Source organism: Ylistrum balloti, unplaced genomic scaffold (assembly GCF_031769215.1).
Source record: "Ylistrum balloti isolate Yb309-2 unplaced genomic scaffold, AGI_CSIRO_Ybal_v1 Utg370454, whole genome shotgun sequence".
Taxonomy (NCBI): Eukaryota; Metazoa; Mollusca; class Bivalvia; order Pectinida; family Pectinidae; genus Ylistrum; species Ylistrum balloti.
In genome coordinates this window covers 281,082-299,960 of record NW_026782301.1, presented here as the reverse complement: position 1 = coordinate 299,960, position 18,879 = coordinate 281,082, and the positions used below count along the sequence as shown (strand labels likewise).

General features: G+C 45.1%; 1 protein-coding gene across 1 annotated transcript in view; it reads left to right on the top strand.

The window, feature by feature from the left end:
* The first annotated feature begins 442 nt into the window (after nt 1-442).
* Nucleotides 443-18,879, top strand: part of LOC132555136 (uncharacterized) — a 49,368-nt gene continuing 30,931 nt past the window's right edge. The window contains exons 1-2 of the mRNA XM_060219486.1: nt 443-810; nt 11,436-11,466. Of these exons, the coding sequence (XP_060075469.1) occupies nt 754-810; nt 11,436-11,466 (88 nt within the window). The 5' untranslated portion in view covers nt 443-753. The remainder of the gene's footprint in view (nt 811-11,435; nt 11,467-18,879) is intronic.

Sequence of the window (18,879 nt, the reverse complement as noted above, 5' to 3'; positions counted from 1 at the left end):
TCGCAGAGTCGATGTCTCTAATAGCTCGTCATTCGCGGATTTGAAGTCAATTCAAGATCAGCGATCGCGAAATCGTGTATTCGCGACTATCTTTGATGAGGTGAGTTCGCGAAGTAAAGTATTCGCGAAGTCCAAGTGATTTACAGCAGCCCTTAAACTGACTGCCGGATTTACTTTTGTTAAGATGTATAAAGCACGAGCTAAGAAGCGTCTGTACGAGGAACACATTGTTATCTAATTCCTAGGATTGTGTACAAGTTTATTTTGATAAGAATGTAAATTTCAATTCTCTGCCAATGAAAGTATGTCCATGCATCAAGGCTGTTATTATCAAGTGTTGAGCATGTATCTGGTACCGTAAATGCTGAAAGTGTATATTCAGAAAGGGAAGTATATACACAGCATTATCACACGTACCAATGGGATAAGAGGGTGTTCAACATCAATCAGCTGATCAATTGAACTTGATCTATAGACGCCGGGAGTGGCTAACTGTGATGCAAACTTGGCCTTATTTGATTTGAAATCAATCCTGATAGACGGCAGGGTAGTGCAGGTGTGAGAATAGAACACGTGTTGGTATTGTAGCAGTGTATAATGTATGCTAACCACAGACCAACAGTTCAGCTGCAAAAGAAATGGATTAAAACGTACGGATGTGAGGATTCATTATTTCCCCTCTCACGTCCTCAGGAAATCTCCGACATTATCAGGAAGTGGAGTAGCTATTGACCAGGAGATCAATGTGTTATCATGTATTGGGACCGGACTAACCGTATCGATCTAACGATGTCTATTGAGCAGGAACAGGTAGGTAATTTGTCGAGAGTCGGTACACAGACCGACAGCTACTCGGTGTGGTCGGCTCCGGCTAGATTATGTAACCTACATCTAAATAGTATATATCAATCATGGGATTAAGAAAGTATTAATGTGATTTGAGTCGGAAAGTGTTCTGATGGAGTACCGACGGATCCAACAGGTAACGTTTGCTTTATGAATGTGTACTGTATAGTTTTTATATTTAGAAGACAAGATAGCACGCCCATGGCCCTTATTGAAGGTAAGACGGGAAAGGAGCGAAAGACAGCTGCCAGGTGAAAAGCGATCTGAGTAAGGGTCACACATGCGCCGGGATAAGGAAGAGTATCACATAGAATGTCTGATTCCAGAGTTACAAATCTCCCTGGTGATGGGACGTCAACGGTATGTGGGAAGGGGGTTTATTAGGTAAAATAGCATTGTCGGAAGGCACGTTGAGGATACGATAACCTATATAGATATCAAACAATATCTAGTACAGAGGGGGTGTTACAGGTAATAGGACCTGTGAGGAGGGGGTGTTACAGGTAATAGGACCTGTGGGGAAGGGGTGTTACAGGTAATAGGACCTGTGGGGAGGGGGTGTTACAGGTAATAGGACATGTGGGGAGGGGGTGTTACAGGTAATAGGACCTGTGAGAAGGGGGTGTTTCAGGTAATAGGACCTTTGGAGAAGGGGTGTTACAGGTAATAGGACCTGTGGGGAAGGGGGTGTTACAGGTAATAGGACCTGTGGGGAGGGTATGTTACAGGTAATAGGACCTGTGGGGAGGGGGTGTTACAGGTAATAGGACATGTGGGGAGGGGATGTTACAGGAAATTGGACATGTGTGGAGGGGGTATTACAGGTAATAGGACCTGTGGGGAGGGGATGTTACAGGTAATAGGACATGTGGGGAGGGGGTGTTACAGGTAATAGAACATGTGGGGAGGGGATGTTACAGGTAATAGGAACTGTGGGGAGGGGGTGTTACAGGTAATAGGACATGTGGGGAGGGGATGTTACAGGTAATAGGACCTGTGGGGAGGGTATGTTACAGGTAATAGGACCTGTGGGGAGGGGGTGTTACAGGTAATAGGACATGTGGGGAGGGGATGTTACAGGAAATTGGACATGTGGGGAGGGGGTGTTACAGGTAATAGGACCTGTGGGGAGGGGATGTTACAGGTAATAGGACATGTGGGGAGGGGGTGTTACAGGTAATAGGACATGTGGGGAGGGGATGTTACAGGAAATAGGAACTGTGGGGAGGGGGTGTTCCAGGGAATAGGACATGTGGGGAGGGGGTGTTATAATAGGATATGTGGGGAGGGGGTGTTACAGGTAATAGGACCTGTGGGGAGGGGGTGTTACAGGTAATAGGACCTGTGGGGAGGGGTTGTTACAGGTAATAGGACCTGTGGGGAGGGGGTGTTACAGGTAATAGGACCTGTGGGAAGGGGGTGTTACAGGTAATAGGACCTGTGGGGAGGGGGTGTTACAGGTAATAGGACCTGTGGGGAGGGGGTGTTACAGGTAATAGGACCTGTGGGGAGGGGGTGTTACAGGTAATAGGACATGTGGGGAGGGGGTGTTACAGGTAATAGGACCTGTGGGGAGGGGGTGTTACAGGTAATAGGACCTGTGGGGAGGGGGTGTTACAGGTAATAGGACCTGTGGGGAGGGGGTGTTACAGGTAATAGGACCTGTGGGGAGGGGGTGTTACAGGTAATAGGACCTGTGGGGAGGGGGTGTTACAGGGGACCTGTGTTACAGGTAATAGGACCTGTGGGGAGGGGGTGTTACAGGTAATAGGACATGTGGGGAGGGGGTGTTACAGGTAATAGGACCTGTGGGGAGGGGGTGTTACAGGTAATAGGACCTGTGGGGAGGGGATGTTACAGGTAATAGGACATGTGGGGAGGGGGTGTTACAGGTAATAGGACATGTGTGGAGGGGGTGTTACAGGTAATAGGACCTGTGGGGAAAGGGGTGTTACAGGTAATAGGTCCTGTGTGGAGGGGGTGTTACAGGTAATAGGACCTATGGGAATGGGGTGTTACAGGTAATAGGACCTGTGGGGAGGGGGTGTAACAGGTAATAGGACCTGTGGGGAGGGGATGTTATAGGTAATAGGACATGTGGGGAGGGGGTGTTACAGGTAATAGGACCTGTGGGGAGGGGGTGTTACAGGTAATAGGACCTGTGTTACAGGTAATAGGACCTGTGGGGAGGGGGTGTTACAGGTAATAGGACCTGTGGGGAGGGGGTGTTACAGGTAATAGGACCTGTGAGAAGAGGGTGTTACAGGTAATAGGACCTGTGGGGATGGGGTGTTACAGGTAATAGGACCTGTGGGGAGGGGATGTTATAGGTAATAGGACATGTGGGGACGGGGTGTTACAGGTAATAGGACCTGTGGGGAGGGGGTGTTACAGGTAATAGGACCTGTGGGGAGGGGGTGTTACAGGTAATAGGACCTGTGGGGAGGGGGTGTTACAGGTAATAGGACATGTGGGGAGGGGGTGTTTCAGGTAATAGGACCTTTGGAGAAGGGGTGTTACAGGTAATAGGACCTGTGGGGAAAGGGGTGTTACAGGTAATAGGTCCTGTGTGGAGGGGGTGTTACAGGTAATAGGACCTGTAGGGAGGGGGTGTTACAGGTAATAGGACATGTGGGGAGGGGGTGTTACAGGTAATAGAAAATGTGGGGAGGGGGTGTTACAGGTAATAGGACCTGTGGGGAAGGGGGTGTTACAGGTAATAGGACCTGTGGGGAGGGGGTGTTACAGGTAATAGGACCTATGGGAAGGGGGTGTTACAGGTAATAGGACCTGTGAGAAGAGGGTGTTACAGGTAATAGGACCTGTGGGGAACAGGTAATAGGACCTGTGGGGAGGGGGTGTTACAGGTAATAGGACCTGTGGGGAGGGGGTGTTACAGGTAATAGGACAGGTAATAGGACCTGTGGGGAGGGGGTGTTACAGGTAATAGGACCTGTGAGAAGAGGGTGTTACAGGTAATAGGACCTGTGGGGAGGGGGTGTTACAGGTAATTGGACCTGTGGGGAGGGGGTGTTACAGGTAATAGAACATGTGTGGAGGGGGTGTTACAGGTAATAGGACCTGTGGGGAGGGGGTGTTACAGGTAATAGGACCTGTGGGGAAGGGGGTGTTACAGGTAATAGGACCTGTGGGGAGGGGGTGTTACAGGTAATAGGACATGTGGGGAGGGGGTGTAACAGGTAATAGGACCTGTGGGGAGGGGGGTGTGTAATAGGACAGGTAATAGGACCTGTGGGGAGGGGGTGTTACAGGTAATAGGACCTGTGTGGAGGGGGTGTTACAGGTAATAGGACATGTGGGGAGGGGATGTTATAGGTAATAAGACATGTGGGGATGGGGTGTTACAGGTAATAGGACCTGTGGGGAGGGGGTGTTACAGGTAATAGGACCTGTGGGGAGGGGTGTTGTTACAGGTAATAGGACCTATGGGAATGTTACAGGTAATAGGACCTGTGGGGAGGGGGTGTTACAGGTAATAGGACATGTGGGGAGGGGGTGTAACAGGTAATAGGACATGTGGGGAGGGGGTGTTACAGGTAATAGGACCTGTGGGGAGGGGGTGTTACAGGTAATAGGACATGTGGGGAGGGGGTGTTTCAGGTAATAGAACATGTGGGGAGGGGGTGTTACAGGTAATAGGACCTGTGGGGAGGGGGTGTTATAGGTAATAGGACCTGTGGGGAGGGGGTGTTACAGGTAATAGGACCTGTGGGGAGGGGGTGTTACAGGTAATAGGACCTGTGGGGAGGGGGTGTTACAGGTAATAGGACCTGTGGGGAGGGGGTGTTACATGTAATAGGACCTGTGGGAAGGGGGTGTTACATGTAATAGGACATGTGGGAAGGGGGTGTTACAGGTAATAGGACCTGTGGGGAGGGGATGTTATAGGTAATAGGACATGTGGGGATGGGGTGTTACAGGTAATAGGACCTGTGGGGAGGGGGTGTTACAGGTAATAGGACCTGTGGGGAGGGGATGTTATAGGTAATAGGACATGTGGGGATGGGGTGTTACAGGTAATAGGACCTGTGAGGAGGGGGTGTTACAGGTAATTGGACCTGTGGGGAGGGGGTGTTACAGGTAATTGGACCTGTGGGGAGGGGGTGTTACAGGTAATAGGACCTGTGGGGAGATGGTGTTACAGGTAATAGGACCTGTGGGGAGGGGGTGTAACAGGTAATAGGACCTGTGGGGAGGGGATGTTACAGGTAATAGGACATGTGGGGAGGGGGTGTTACAGGTAATAGGACCTGTGAGGAGGGGGTATTACAGGTAATAGGACCTGTGAGGAGGGGTTGTTACAGGTAGAACAACACTTGGAGGAATGTTACAGTGGTCTGATATCACCTTACGTGATCTGATATCACCCTACGTGATCTGATATCACCCTTCGTTGTCTGATATCACCCTACGTGATCTGATATCACCTTACGTGATCTGATATCACCTTACGTGATCTGATATCACCCTGCGTGATCTGATATCACCCTACGTGGTCTGATATCACCCTACGTGATCTGATATCACCTTACGTGGTCTGATATCACCTTACGTGGTCTGATATCACCCTACGTGATCTGATATCACCCTACGTGATCTGATATCACCCTACGTGGTCTGATATCACCCTACGTGGTCTGATATCACCCTACGTGATCTGATATCACCCTACGTGGTCTGATATCACCCTACGTGATCTGATATCACCCTACGTGGTCTGATATCACCCTACGTGATCTGATATCACCCTACGTGATCTGATATCACCCTACGTGATCTGATATCACCCTACGTGGTCTGATATCACCCTACGTGGTCTGATATCACCCTACGTGGTCTGATATCACCCTACGTGATCTGATATCACCCTACGTGGTCTGATATCACCCTACGTGATCTGATATCACCCTACGTGGTCTGATATCACCCTACGTGGTCTGATATCACCCTACGTGGTCTGATATCACCCTACGTGGTCTGATATCACCCTACGTGGTCTGATATCACCCTACGTGATCTGATATCACCCTACGTGGTCTGATATCACCCTACGTGGTCTGATATCACCCTATGTGGTCTGATATCACCCTACGTGGTCTGATATCACCCTACGTGGTCTGATATCACCCTACGTGGTCTGATATCACCCTACGTGGTCTGATATCACCCTACGAGGTCTGATATCACCCTACGTGGTCTGATATCACCCTACGTGGTCTGATATCACCCTACGTGGTCTGATATCACCCTACGTGGTCTGATATCACCCTACGTGGTCTGATATCACCCTACGTGGTCTGATATCACCCTACGTGGTCTGATATCACCCTACGTGGTCTGATATCACCCTACGTGGTCTGATATCACCCTACGTGGTCTGATATCACCCTACGTGGTCTGATATCACCCTACGTGGTCTGATATCACCCTACGTGGTCTGATATCACCATACGTGGTCTGATATCACCCTACGTGGTCTGATATCACCCTACGTGGTCTGATATCACCCTACGTGGTCTGATATCACCCTACGTGTTATGATATCACCCTACGTGTTCTGATATCACCCTACGTGGTCTGATATCACCCTACGTGGTCTGATATCACCCTACGTGGTCTGATATCACCCTACGTGGTCTGATATCACCCTACGTGGTCTGATATCACCCTACGTGGTCTGATATCACCCTACGTGATCACCCTACGTGATCTGATATCACCCTACGTGGTCTGATATCACCCTACGTGGTCTGATATCACCCTACGTGGTCTGATATCACCCTACGTGGTCTGATATCACCCTACGTGGTCTGATATCACCCTACGTGGTCTGATATCACCCTACGTGGTCTGTCTGATATCACCCTACGTGGTCTGATATCACCCTACGTGGTCTGATATCACCCTATGTGGTCTGATATCACCTTACGTGGTCTGATATCACCCTACGTGGTCTGATATCACCCTACGTGGTCTGATATCACCCTACGTGATCTGATATCACCCTACGTGGTCTGATATCACCCTACGTGACTTACAGCTGGTATTACGTGTGTTATATGTCACCCAGTGGTCTGATATCACCTGGTATTGACGGGTCTGGTGTTATATGTCACCCAGACTTACGCTGGTATTGACGGAAGGTGTTACGATGATATCACCAGACTTACAGCTGGTATTGACGGGAAGGTGTTATATGTCCGGACCAGACTTACCGCTGGTATTGACGGGAAGGTGTTATGTGTCCGAACCAGACTTACAGCTGGTATTGACGGGAAGGTGTTATATGTCCGGACCAGACTTACAGCTGGTATTGACGGCAATTGATGAAATGTCAGGACCAGACTTACAGCTGGTAATGACGGGAATTGATGAAATGTCAGGACCAGACTTACAGCTGGTATTAACGGGAAGGTGTTATATGTCCGGACCAGACTTACATCTGATATTGACGGGAATTGATGAAATGTCAGGACCAGACTTACAGCTGGTAATGACGGGAATTGATGAAATGTCAGGACCAGACTTACAGCTGGTATTGACGGGAATGTGTTATATGTCCGGACCAGACTTACAGCTGGTATTGACGGGAAGGTGTTATATGTCCGGACCAGACTTACAGCTGGTATTGACGGGAAGGTGTTATATGTCCGGACCAGACATACATATTATATTAACGGGAAGGTGTTATATGTCCGGACCAGACTTACAAGGTGACGGGAAGGTGTTATGATGTCCGGACCAGACTTACAGCTGGTATTGACGGGAAGGTGTTATATGTCCGGACCAGACTTACAGCTGGTATTGACGGGAAGGTGTTATATGTCCGGACCAGACTTACAGCTGGTATTGACGGGAAGGTGTTATATGTCCGGACCAGACTTACAGCTGGTATTGACGGGAAGGTGTTATATGTCCGGACCAGACTTACAGCTGGTATTGACGGGAAGGTGTTATATGTCCGGACCAGACTTACAGCTGGTATTGACGGGAAGGTGTTATATGTCCGGACCAGACTTACAGCTGGTATTGACGGGAAGGTGTTATATGTCCAGACCAGACTTACAGCTGGTAATGACGGGAATTGATGAAATGTCCGGACCAGACTTACAGCTGGTATTGACGGGAATGTGTTATATGTCCGGACCAGACTTACAGCTGGTATTGAAGGGAAGGTGTTATATGTCCGGACCAGACTTACAGCTGGTATTGAAGGGAAGGTGTTATATGTCCGGACCAGACTTACATCTGATATTGACGGGAATTGATGAAATGTCAGGACCAGACTTACAGCTGGTATTAACGGGAAGGTGTTATATGTCCGGACCAGACTTACCGCTGGTATTGACGGGAAGGTGTTATGTGTCCGGACCAGACTTACAGCTGGTATTGACGGGAAGGTGTTATATGTCCGGACCAGACTTACAGCTGGTATTGACGGGAAGGTGTTATATGTCCGGACCAGACTTACAGCTGGTATTAACGGGAAGGTGTTATATGTCCGGACCAGACTTACAGCTGGTATTGACGGGAAGGTGTTATATGTCCGGACCAGACTTACAGCTGGTATTGACGGGAAGGTGTTATATGTCCGGACCAGACTTACAGCTGGTATTGACGGGAAGGTGTTATATGTCCGGACCAGACTTACAGCTGGTATTGACGGCAATTGATGAAATGTCAGGACCAGACTTACAGCTGGTAATGACGGGAATTGATGAAATGTCAGGACCAGACTTACAGCTGGTATTAACGGGAAGGTGTTATATGTCCGGACCAGACTTACAGCTGGTATTGACGGGAAGGTGTTATGTGTCCTGACCAGACTTACAGCTGGTATTGACGGGAATGTGTTATATGTCCGGACCAGATTTACAGCTGGTATTGAAGGGAGGGTGTTATATGTCCGGACCAGACTTACAGCTGGTATTGACGGGAAGGTGTTATATGTCCGGACCAGACTTACAGCTGGTATTAACGGGAAGGTGTTATATGTCCGGACCAGACTTACAGCTGGTATTGACGGGAAGGTGTTATGTGTCCTGACCAGACTTACGGCTGGTATTGACGGGAAGGTGTTATGTGTCCTGACCAGACTTACCGCTGGTATTGACGGGAAGGTGTTATATGTCCGGACCAGACTTACAGCTGGTATTGACGGGAAGGTGTTATGTGTCCGGACCAGACTTACCGCTGGTATTGACGGGAAGGTGTTATATGTCCGGACCAGACTTACAGCTGGTATTGAAGGGAAGGTGTTATATGTCCGGACCAGACTTACAGCTGGTATTGACGGGAAGGTGTTATATGTCCGGACCAGACTTACAGCTGGTATTAACGGGAAGGTGTTATGTGTCCGGACCAGACTTACAGCTGGTATTAACGGGAAGGTGTTATGTGTCCTGACCAGACTTACAGCTGGTATTGACGGGAAGGTGTTATATGTCCGAACAAGACTTACAGCTGGTATTGACGGGAAGGTGTTATATGTCCGGACCAGACTTACAGCTGGTATTGACGGGAAGGTGTTATGTGTCCGGACCAGACTTACAGCTGGTATTGACGGGAATGTGTTATATGTCCGGACCAGACTTACAGCTGGTATTGAAGGGAGGGTGTTATATGTCCGGACCAGACTTACAGCTGGTATTAACGGGAAGGTGTTATGTGTCCGAACCAGACTTACAGCTGGTATTGACGGGAAGGTGTTATATGTCCGGACCAGACTTACAGCTGGTATTGACGGGAAGGTGTTATATGTCCGGACCAGACTTACAGCTGGTATTGACGGGAAGGTGTTATATGTCCGGACCAGACTTACAGCTGGTATTGACGGGAAGGTGTTATATGTCCGGACCAGACTTACAGCTGGTATTGACGGGAAGGTGTTATATGTCCGGACCAGACTTACAGCTGGTATTGACGGGAAGGTGTTATATGTCCGGACCAGACTTACAGCTGGTATTGACGGGAAGGTGTTATATGTCCGGACCAGACTTACAGCTGGTATTGACGGGAAGGTTTTATATGTCCGAACAAGACTTACAGCTGGTATTGACGGAAAGGTGTTATATGTCCGGACCAGACTTACAGCCGGACCAGACTTACAGCTGGTATTGACGGGAAGGTGTTATATGTCCGGACCAGACTTACAGCTGGTATTGAAGGGAGGGTGTTATATGTCCAGACCAGACTTACAGCTGGTAATGACGGGAATTGATGAAATGTCCGGACCAGACTTACAGCTGGTATTAACGGGAAGGTGTTATGTGTCCGGACCAGACTTACAGCTGGTATTGACGGGAAGGTGTTATATGTCCGGACCAGACTTACAGCTGATATTAACGGGAAGGTGTTATGTGTCCGAACCAGACTTACAGCTGGTATTGACGGGAAGGTGTTATATGTTCGAAAATTGTCTATGTGTGCACGGAAATGAAATATACTAGCCATTGATTTTCTCTTCAGCTCGACTAAATGATATTGAATCCTAGCGGAAACATTGAAATAAATAATGATATCGGTTACAGGCTTACTCAGAATCAATTACATTCACTGGTTTAAATTTTCGTTTTGATATCCGTCCAGCACATCTTGATGACGAAGACCATCCCCCTTTCCATCCTTCACCATCAGTGATAAGACCCGATCCCACTTACCGTAGTAGCGATTTGACATAGCTCACTGAAACGGGAACGGAAACTCTGTTAAACAATATATATATGGTGTAGAGCGCATTCTCTCTGGGCCTTTTTACACTGCAGTATAGAAATATTTGAAGCACTTGTAAAGTGAAGGTCGGGGTGTGATTCAGACATGAAAATGTACAACATTAAGGAGGACAGTGGTTAAGAAACGAGAGCTTCAAAATACGACCTCTTTACCATAATACTGTCACTGTTACATACCTTAATATTGATCGATTGTTCATGTATCGAGGGAAGAGATGGATTAAATAGGGAACTCCATGGTAAGTGTATTTCACATACAAACAGATTTTAAGCTTTTGGTGAAACTTATCAGCGTATGTAGTGTATACTACATGATACATAGCGTGGGAATAGTTACAGAAAACATCCAATATAACGACAGGGGATTTGTAAAATACTGGCGCGTGTGCTGAGTCACGCCATATATACAACAATGGGAGGATAGATACATCATACAGCGTATCACACTGCACTCTCAACATGAACAGGGTGGAGTGTTTTAATGTTTAACCAGGCCGGACACCTTCCAATGGTAGGTTTACATTAAAGTAGACGTGCCTGTACCAGGAACAACATAGTATGTAAATTCTAAATTTAACTTAGAGACAAAGGTATGGCAGTACTTGGTATTTATAAACTCGGCCATATAGTTAAGAGATTTTTCTGCAGCATGGTTACTACGACCTGTGTAAGAACGTCGTATTACTGTGTTTCATATGTAACGGACGGATATGTCGACCTATTTATACTGTATATACACACTGAAGTACTTTTCCATTATTAACAATAACTTTAAACATTTAATGTAGCGTCTGTTTTCGTAACACCTGGTCATCTAGCATTTTCTTTCTATTGCAGGCTGAGGGGCTAACAGACGAACATATCGCAGGTAATCATACCAAGTATATATACCTTCATAAACACGTAACAATGAAATACCTACACACCTTCATCAACAGAATACCTACACATCTTCATCAACAGAATACCTACACACCTTCATCAACAGAATACCTACACACCTTCATCAACAGAATACCTACACACCTTCATCAACACAATACCTACACACCTTCATCAACAGAAAACCTACACACCTTCATCAACAGAATACCTACACACCTTCATCAACAGAATACCTACACACCTTCATCAACAGAATACCTACACACCTTCATCAACAGAATACCTACACACCTTCATCAACAAAATACCTACACACCTTCATCAACAGAATACCTACACACCTTCATCAACACGTAACAATAAAATACCTACACACCTTCATCAACAGAATACCTACACACCTTCATCAACAGAATACCTACACACCTTCATCAACAGAATACCTACACACCTTCATCAACACGTAACAATAAAATACCTACACACCTTCATCAACAGAATACCTACACACCTTCATCAACAGAATACCTACACACCTTCATCAACACGTAACAATACCATACCTACACACCTTTATCAACAAAATACCTACACACCTTCATCAACAGAATACCTACACACCTTCATCAACAGAATACCTACACACCTTCATCAACAGAATACCTACACACCTTCATCAACAGAATACCTACACACCTTCATCAACAGAATACCTACACACCTTCATCAACACCTACACACCTTCATCAACACGTATCAACAGAATACCTACACACCTTCATCAACACCTACACACCTTCATCAACAAATACCTACACACCTTCACAACAAAATACCTACACACCTTCATCAACAGAATACCTACACACCTTCATCAACAGAATACCTACACACCTTCATCAACAGAATACCTACACACCTTCATCAACACAATACCTACACACCTTCATCAACAGAATACCTACACACCTACACACCTTCATCAACTTCACACACCACACCTTCATCAACAGAACACACCTACCTACACACCTTCATCAACAGAATACCTACACACCTTCATCAACAGAATACCTACACACCTTCATCAACAGAATACCTACACACCTTCATCAACAGAATACCTACACACCTTCATCAACAGAATACCTACACACCTTCATCAACAGAATACCTACACACCTTCATCAACACGTAACAATAAAATACCTACACACCTTCATCAACAGAATACCTACACACCTTCATCAACAGAATACCTACACACCTTCATCAACACCTACACACCTTCATCAACATACCTACACACCTTCATCAACAACCTACACACCTTCATCAAATACCTACACACCTTCATACCTACACACCTTCATCAACAGAATACCTACACACCTTCATCAACAGAATACCTGCACACCTTCATCAACAGAATACCTACACACCTTCATCAAAAGAATACCTACACACCTTCATCAACAGAATACCTACACACCTTCATCAACACGTATCAATAAAATACCTACACACCTTCATCAACAGAATACCTACACACCTTCATCAACAGAATACCTACACACCTTCATCAACAGAATACCTGCACACCTTCATCAACAGAATACCTACACACCTTCATCAACACCTTCATCAACAGAACCTTCACCTACACACACCTTCATCAACAGAATACCTACACACCTTCATCAACAGAATACCACCTTCATAACACACACACCTTCATCAACAGAATACCTACACACCTTCATCAACAGAATACCTACACACCTTCATCAACAGAATACCTGCACACCTTCATCAACAGAATACCTACACACCTTCATCAACAGAATACCTACACACCTTCATCAACAGAATACCTACACACCTTCATCAACACAATACCTACACACCTTCATCAACAGAAAACCTACACACCTTCATCAACAAAATACCTACACACCTTCATCAATAGAATACCTACACACCTTCATCAACAGAATACCTACACACCTTCATCAACAGAATACCTACACACCTTCATCAACACAATACCTACACACCTTCATCAACACGTAACAATAAAAATACTTACACACCTTCATCAACAGAATACCGACACACCTTCATCAACAGAATACCTACACACCTTCATCAACAGAATACCTACACACCTTCATCAACAGAATACCTACACACCTTCATCAACAGAATACCTACACACCTTCATCAACACAATACCTACACACCTTCATCAACACAATACCTACACACCTTCATCAACACGAAACAATAAAAATTCTTACACACCTTCATCAACAGAATACCTACACACTTTCATCAACAGAATACCTACACACCTTCATCAACAGAATACCTACACACCTTCATCAACAGAATACCTACACACCTTCATCAACAGAATACCTACACACCTTCATCAACACGAACAATAAAATACACACCTTCATCAACAGAATACCTACACACACTTCACACCTCAAACAGAATACCTACACACCTACACACCTTCATACACACACCTTCATCAACACAATACCTACACACCTTCATCAACACGTAACAATAAAAATACTTACACACCTTCATCAACAGAATACCGACACACCTTCATCAACAGAATACCAACACACCTTCATCAACAGAATACCTACACACCTTCATCAACACACCTTCATCAACACCTAATACACACACACCTTATCAACAGAATGTACGCCTGCACCTACACACCTTCATCAACACTAAAAAATCAACAGAATACCTACACACCTTCATTAACAGAATACCTAAACACTTTCATCAACAGAATACCTACACACATTCATCAACACGTAACAATAAAACACCTACACACCTTCATCAACACGTAACAATAACACACCTACACACCTTCATCAACAGAATACCTACACACCTTCATTTCTTACACACCTTCATCAACAGAATACCTACACACTTTCATCAACAGAATACCTACACACCTTCATCAACAGATACCTACACACCTTCATCAACACACACTTAAGGTAACGGTTGTACCTACACACCTTCATCAACAGAATACCCTACACACCTTCATTAACAGAATACCTACACACCTTTTAGGTAACGGTTGTACACCTGTAACCTTACACTTAAGGTAACTACACACCTAACACCTATAATGGTTGTACGCCTGTACACTTAACACTTACACACATGTACACCTAACACTTCAGGTAACGGTTGTACACACATGTACATAACACTTAAGGTACACGCCTGTACACCTAACATCAATGTAATGGTTGTACACCTGTACACAACACTTAAGGTTAACAGATTGACTGTACATTTAACACCTAACACCTAATGTACACACCTTCATCAACACCTACACACCTTAATCAACAGAATTGTACACACTTACACACACAACTTATATAGTGTAACGAAACACTAGGTAACGGTTGTACACCTGTACACCTAACACCTAATGTAAGTGTTGTACGCCTGTACACCTAACAGCTAATATGACGGTTGTACGCCTGTACACTTAACACTTAAGGTAACGGTTGTACACCTGTACACCTAACACTAAGATTACGATTGTACACCTAACACTTAATGTAACGGCTGTACGCCTTTTCACCTGACCCTAAAGGTTACACACCTGTACACCTACACCTACACCTATACACCTAACACTTAAGGTAACGGTTGTACGCCTGTACACCTAACACATAAGGTAACGGGTGTACGCCTGTACACCTATACCTAATGTAACGGTTGTACACCTGTACACAAAACACTTAAGGTAACGGTTGTACACCTGTACACCTAATACCTAATGTCACGATTGTACGCCTGTACACCTAACACTTAAGGTAACGGTGGAACGCCTGTACACCTAACACCTAGTGTAATGGTTGTACGCCTGTACACCTAACACTTAAGGTAACGGTTGTACGCCTGTACACGATACACCTAATGTAACGGTTGTACACATGTACACCTAACTCTTTAGGTAACGGTTGTACGCCTGTACACCTAACACCTAATGTAACGATTGTACACCTGTACACCTAACACCTAATGTAACGGTTGTACACCTGTACACAAAACACTTAAGGTAACGGTTGTACACCTGTACACCTAATACCTAATGTCACGATTGTACGCCTGTACACCTAACACCTAATGTAACGGTTGTACACCTGTACACCTAACACCTAATGTAAGGGTTGTACGCCTGTACACCTAACACCTAATGTAACGATTGTACGCCTGCACACCTAACACCTAATGTAACGATTGTACGCCTGTACACCTAACACCTAATGTAACGATTGTACGCCTGCACACCTAACACCTAATGTAACGATTGTACGCCTGTACACCTAACACCTAATGTAACAGCTGTACGCCTGTACACCTAACAGCTAATATGACGGTTGTACGCCTGTACACTTAACACTTAAGGTAACGGTTGTACACATGTACACCTAACACTTCAGGTAACGGTTGTACACATGTACATCTAACACTTAAGGTAGCGGTTGTACGCCTGTACACCTAACAGCTAATGTAATGGTTGTACACCTGTACACTTAACACTTAAGGTTATGATTGAACGCCTGTACATTTAACACCTATTGTAACGGTTGTACACCTGTACACCTAACACTTAAAGTTTCGATTGTACACCTGTACACTTAACACTTACGGTAACGGTTATATAGCTGTACACGAAACACTTAAGGTAACGGTTGTACACCTGTACACCTAACACTTAAAGTTTCGATTGTACACCTGTACACTTAACACTTACGGTAACGGTTATATAGCTGTACACGAAACACTTAAGGTAACGGTTGTACACATGTACACCTAACACTTAAGATTACGATTGTACACCTAACACTTAATGTAACGGCTGTACGCCTTTTCACCTGACCCTAAAGGTTATGATTGTACGCCTGTACACCTTACACTTACGGTTATGGTTGTACGCCTGTACACCTAACACTTAAGGTAACGGTTGTACGCCTGTACACCTAACACTTAAGGTTACGGGTGTACGCCTGTACACCTTATACTTAATGTTACGGTTGTACGCCCGTACACCTAACATTTAAGGTAACGGTTGTACGCCTGTACACCTAAAACTTTAGGTAACGGTTGTACGCCTGTACACCTTACACTTAAGGTAACGGTGGAACGCCTGTACACCTAACACCTAGTGTAATGGTTGTACGCCTGTACACTTAACACTTAAGGTAACGGTTGTACACATGTACACCTAACACTTCAGGTAACGGTTGTACACATGTACATCTAACACTTAAGGTAGCGGTTGTACGCCTGTACACCTAACAGCTAATGTAATGGTTGTACACCTGTACACTTAACACTTAAGGTTATGATTGAACGCCTGTACATTTAACACCTATTGTAACGGTTGTACACCTGTACACCTAACACTTAAAGTTTCGATTGTACACCTGTACACTTAACACTTACGGTAACGGTTATATAGCTGTACACGAAACACTTAAGGTAACGGTTGTACACCTGTACACCTAACACTTAAAGTTTCGATTGTACACCTGTACACTTAACACTTACGGTAACGGTTATATAGCTGTACACGAAACACTTAAGGTAACGGTTGTACACATGTACACCTAACACTTAAGATTACGATTGTACACCTAACACTTAATGTAACGGCTGTACGCCTTTTCACCTGACCCTAAAGGTTATGATTGTACGCCTGTACACCTTACACTTACGGTTATGGTTGTACGCCTATACACCTAACACTTAAGGTAACGGTTGTACGCCTGTACACCTAACACTTAAGGTTACGGGTGTACGCCTGTACACCTTATACTTAATGTTACGGTTGTACGCCCGTACACCTAACATTTAAGGTAACGGTTGTACGCCTGTACACCTAAAACTTTAGGTAACGTTTGTACGCCTGTACACCTTACACTTAAGGTAACGGTGGAACGCCTGTACACCTAACACCTAGTGTAATGGTTGTACGCCTGTACACCTAACACTTAAGGTAACGGTTGTACGCCTGTACACCTAACACCTAATGTAACGGTTGTACACATGTACACAAAACACTTAAGGTAACGGTTGTACGCCTGTACACCTGACACCTAATGTAACGATTGTACACCTGTACACCTAACACCTAATGTAACGGTTGTACACCTGTACACAAAACACTTAAGGTAACGGTTGTACACCTGTACACCTAATACCTAATGTCACGATTGTACGCCTGTACACCTAACACCTAATGTAACGGTTGTACACCTGTACACCTAACACCTAATGTAAGGGTTGTACGCCTGTACACCTAACACCTAATGTAACGATTGTACGCCTGCACACCTAACACCTAATGTAACGATTGTACGCCTGTACACCTAACACCTAATGTAACGATTGTACGCCTGCACACCTAACACCTAATGTAACGATTGTACGCCTGTACACCTAACACCTAATGTAACAGCTGTACGCCTGTACACCTAACAGCTAATATGACGGTTGTACGCCTGTACACTTAACACTTAAGGTAACGGTTGTACACATGTACACCTAACACTTCAGGTAACGGTTGTACACATGTACATCTAACACTTAAGGTAGCGGTTGTACGCCTGTACACCTAACAGCTAATGTAATGGTTGTACACCTGTACACTTAACACTTAAGGTTATGATTGAACGCCTGTACATTTAACACCTATTGTAACGGTTGTACACCTGTACACCTAACACTTAAAGTTTCGATTGTACACCTGTACACTTAACACTTACGGTAACGGTTATATAGCTGTACACGAAACACTTAAGGTAACGGTTGTACACCTGTACACCTAACACTTAAAGTTTCGATTGTACACCTGTACACTTAACACTTACGGTAACGGTTATATAGCTGTACACGAAACACTTAAGGTAACGGTTGTACACATGTACACCTAACACTTAAGATTACGATTGTACACCTAACACTTAATGTAACGGCTGTACGCCTTTTCACCTGACCCTAAAGGTTATGATTGTACGCCTGTACACCTTACACTTAAGGTTATGGTTGTACGCCTATACACCTAACACTTAAGGTAACGGTTGTACGCCTGTACACCTAACACTTAAGGTTACGGGTGTACGCCTGTACACCTTATACTTAAGGTTACGGTTGTACGCCCGTACACCTAACATTTAAGGTAACGGTTGTACGCCTGTACACCTAAAACTTTAGGTAACGGTTGTACGCCTGTACACCTTACACTTAAGGTAACGGTGGAACGCCTGTACACCTAACACCTAGTGTAATGGTTGTACGCCTGTACACCTAACACTTAAGG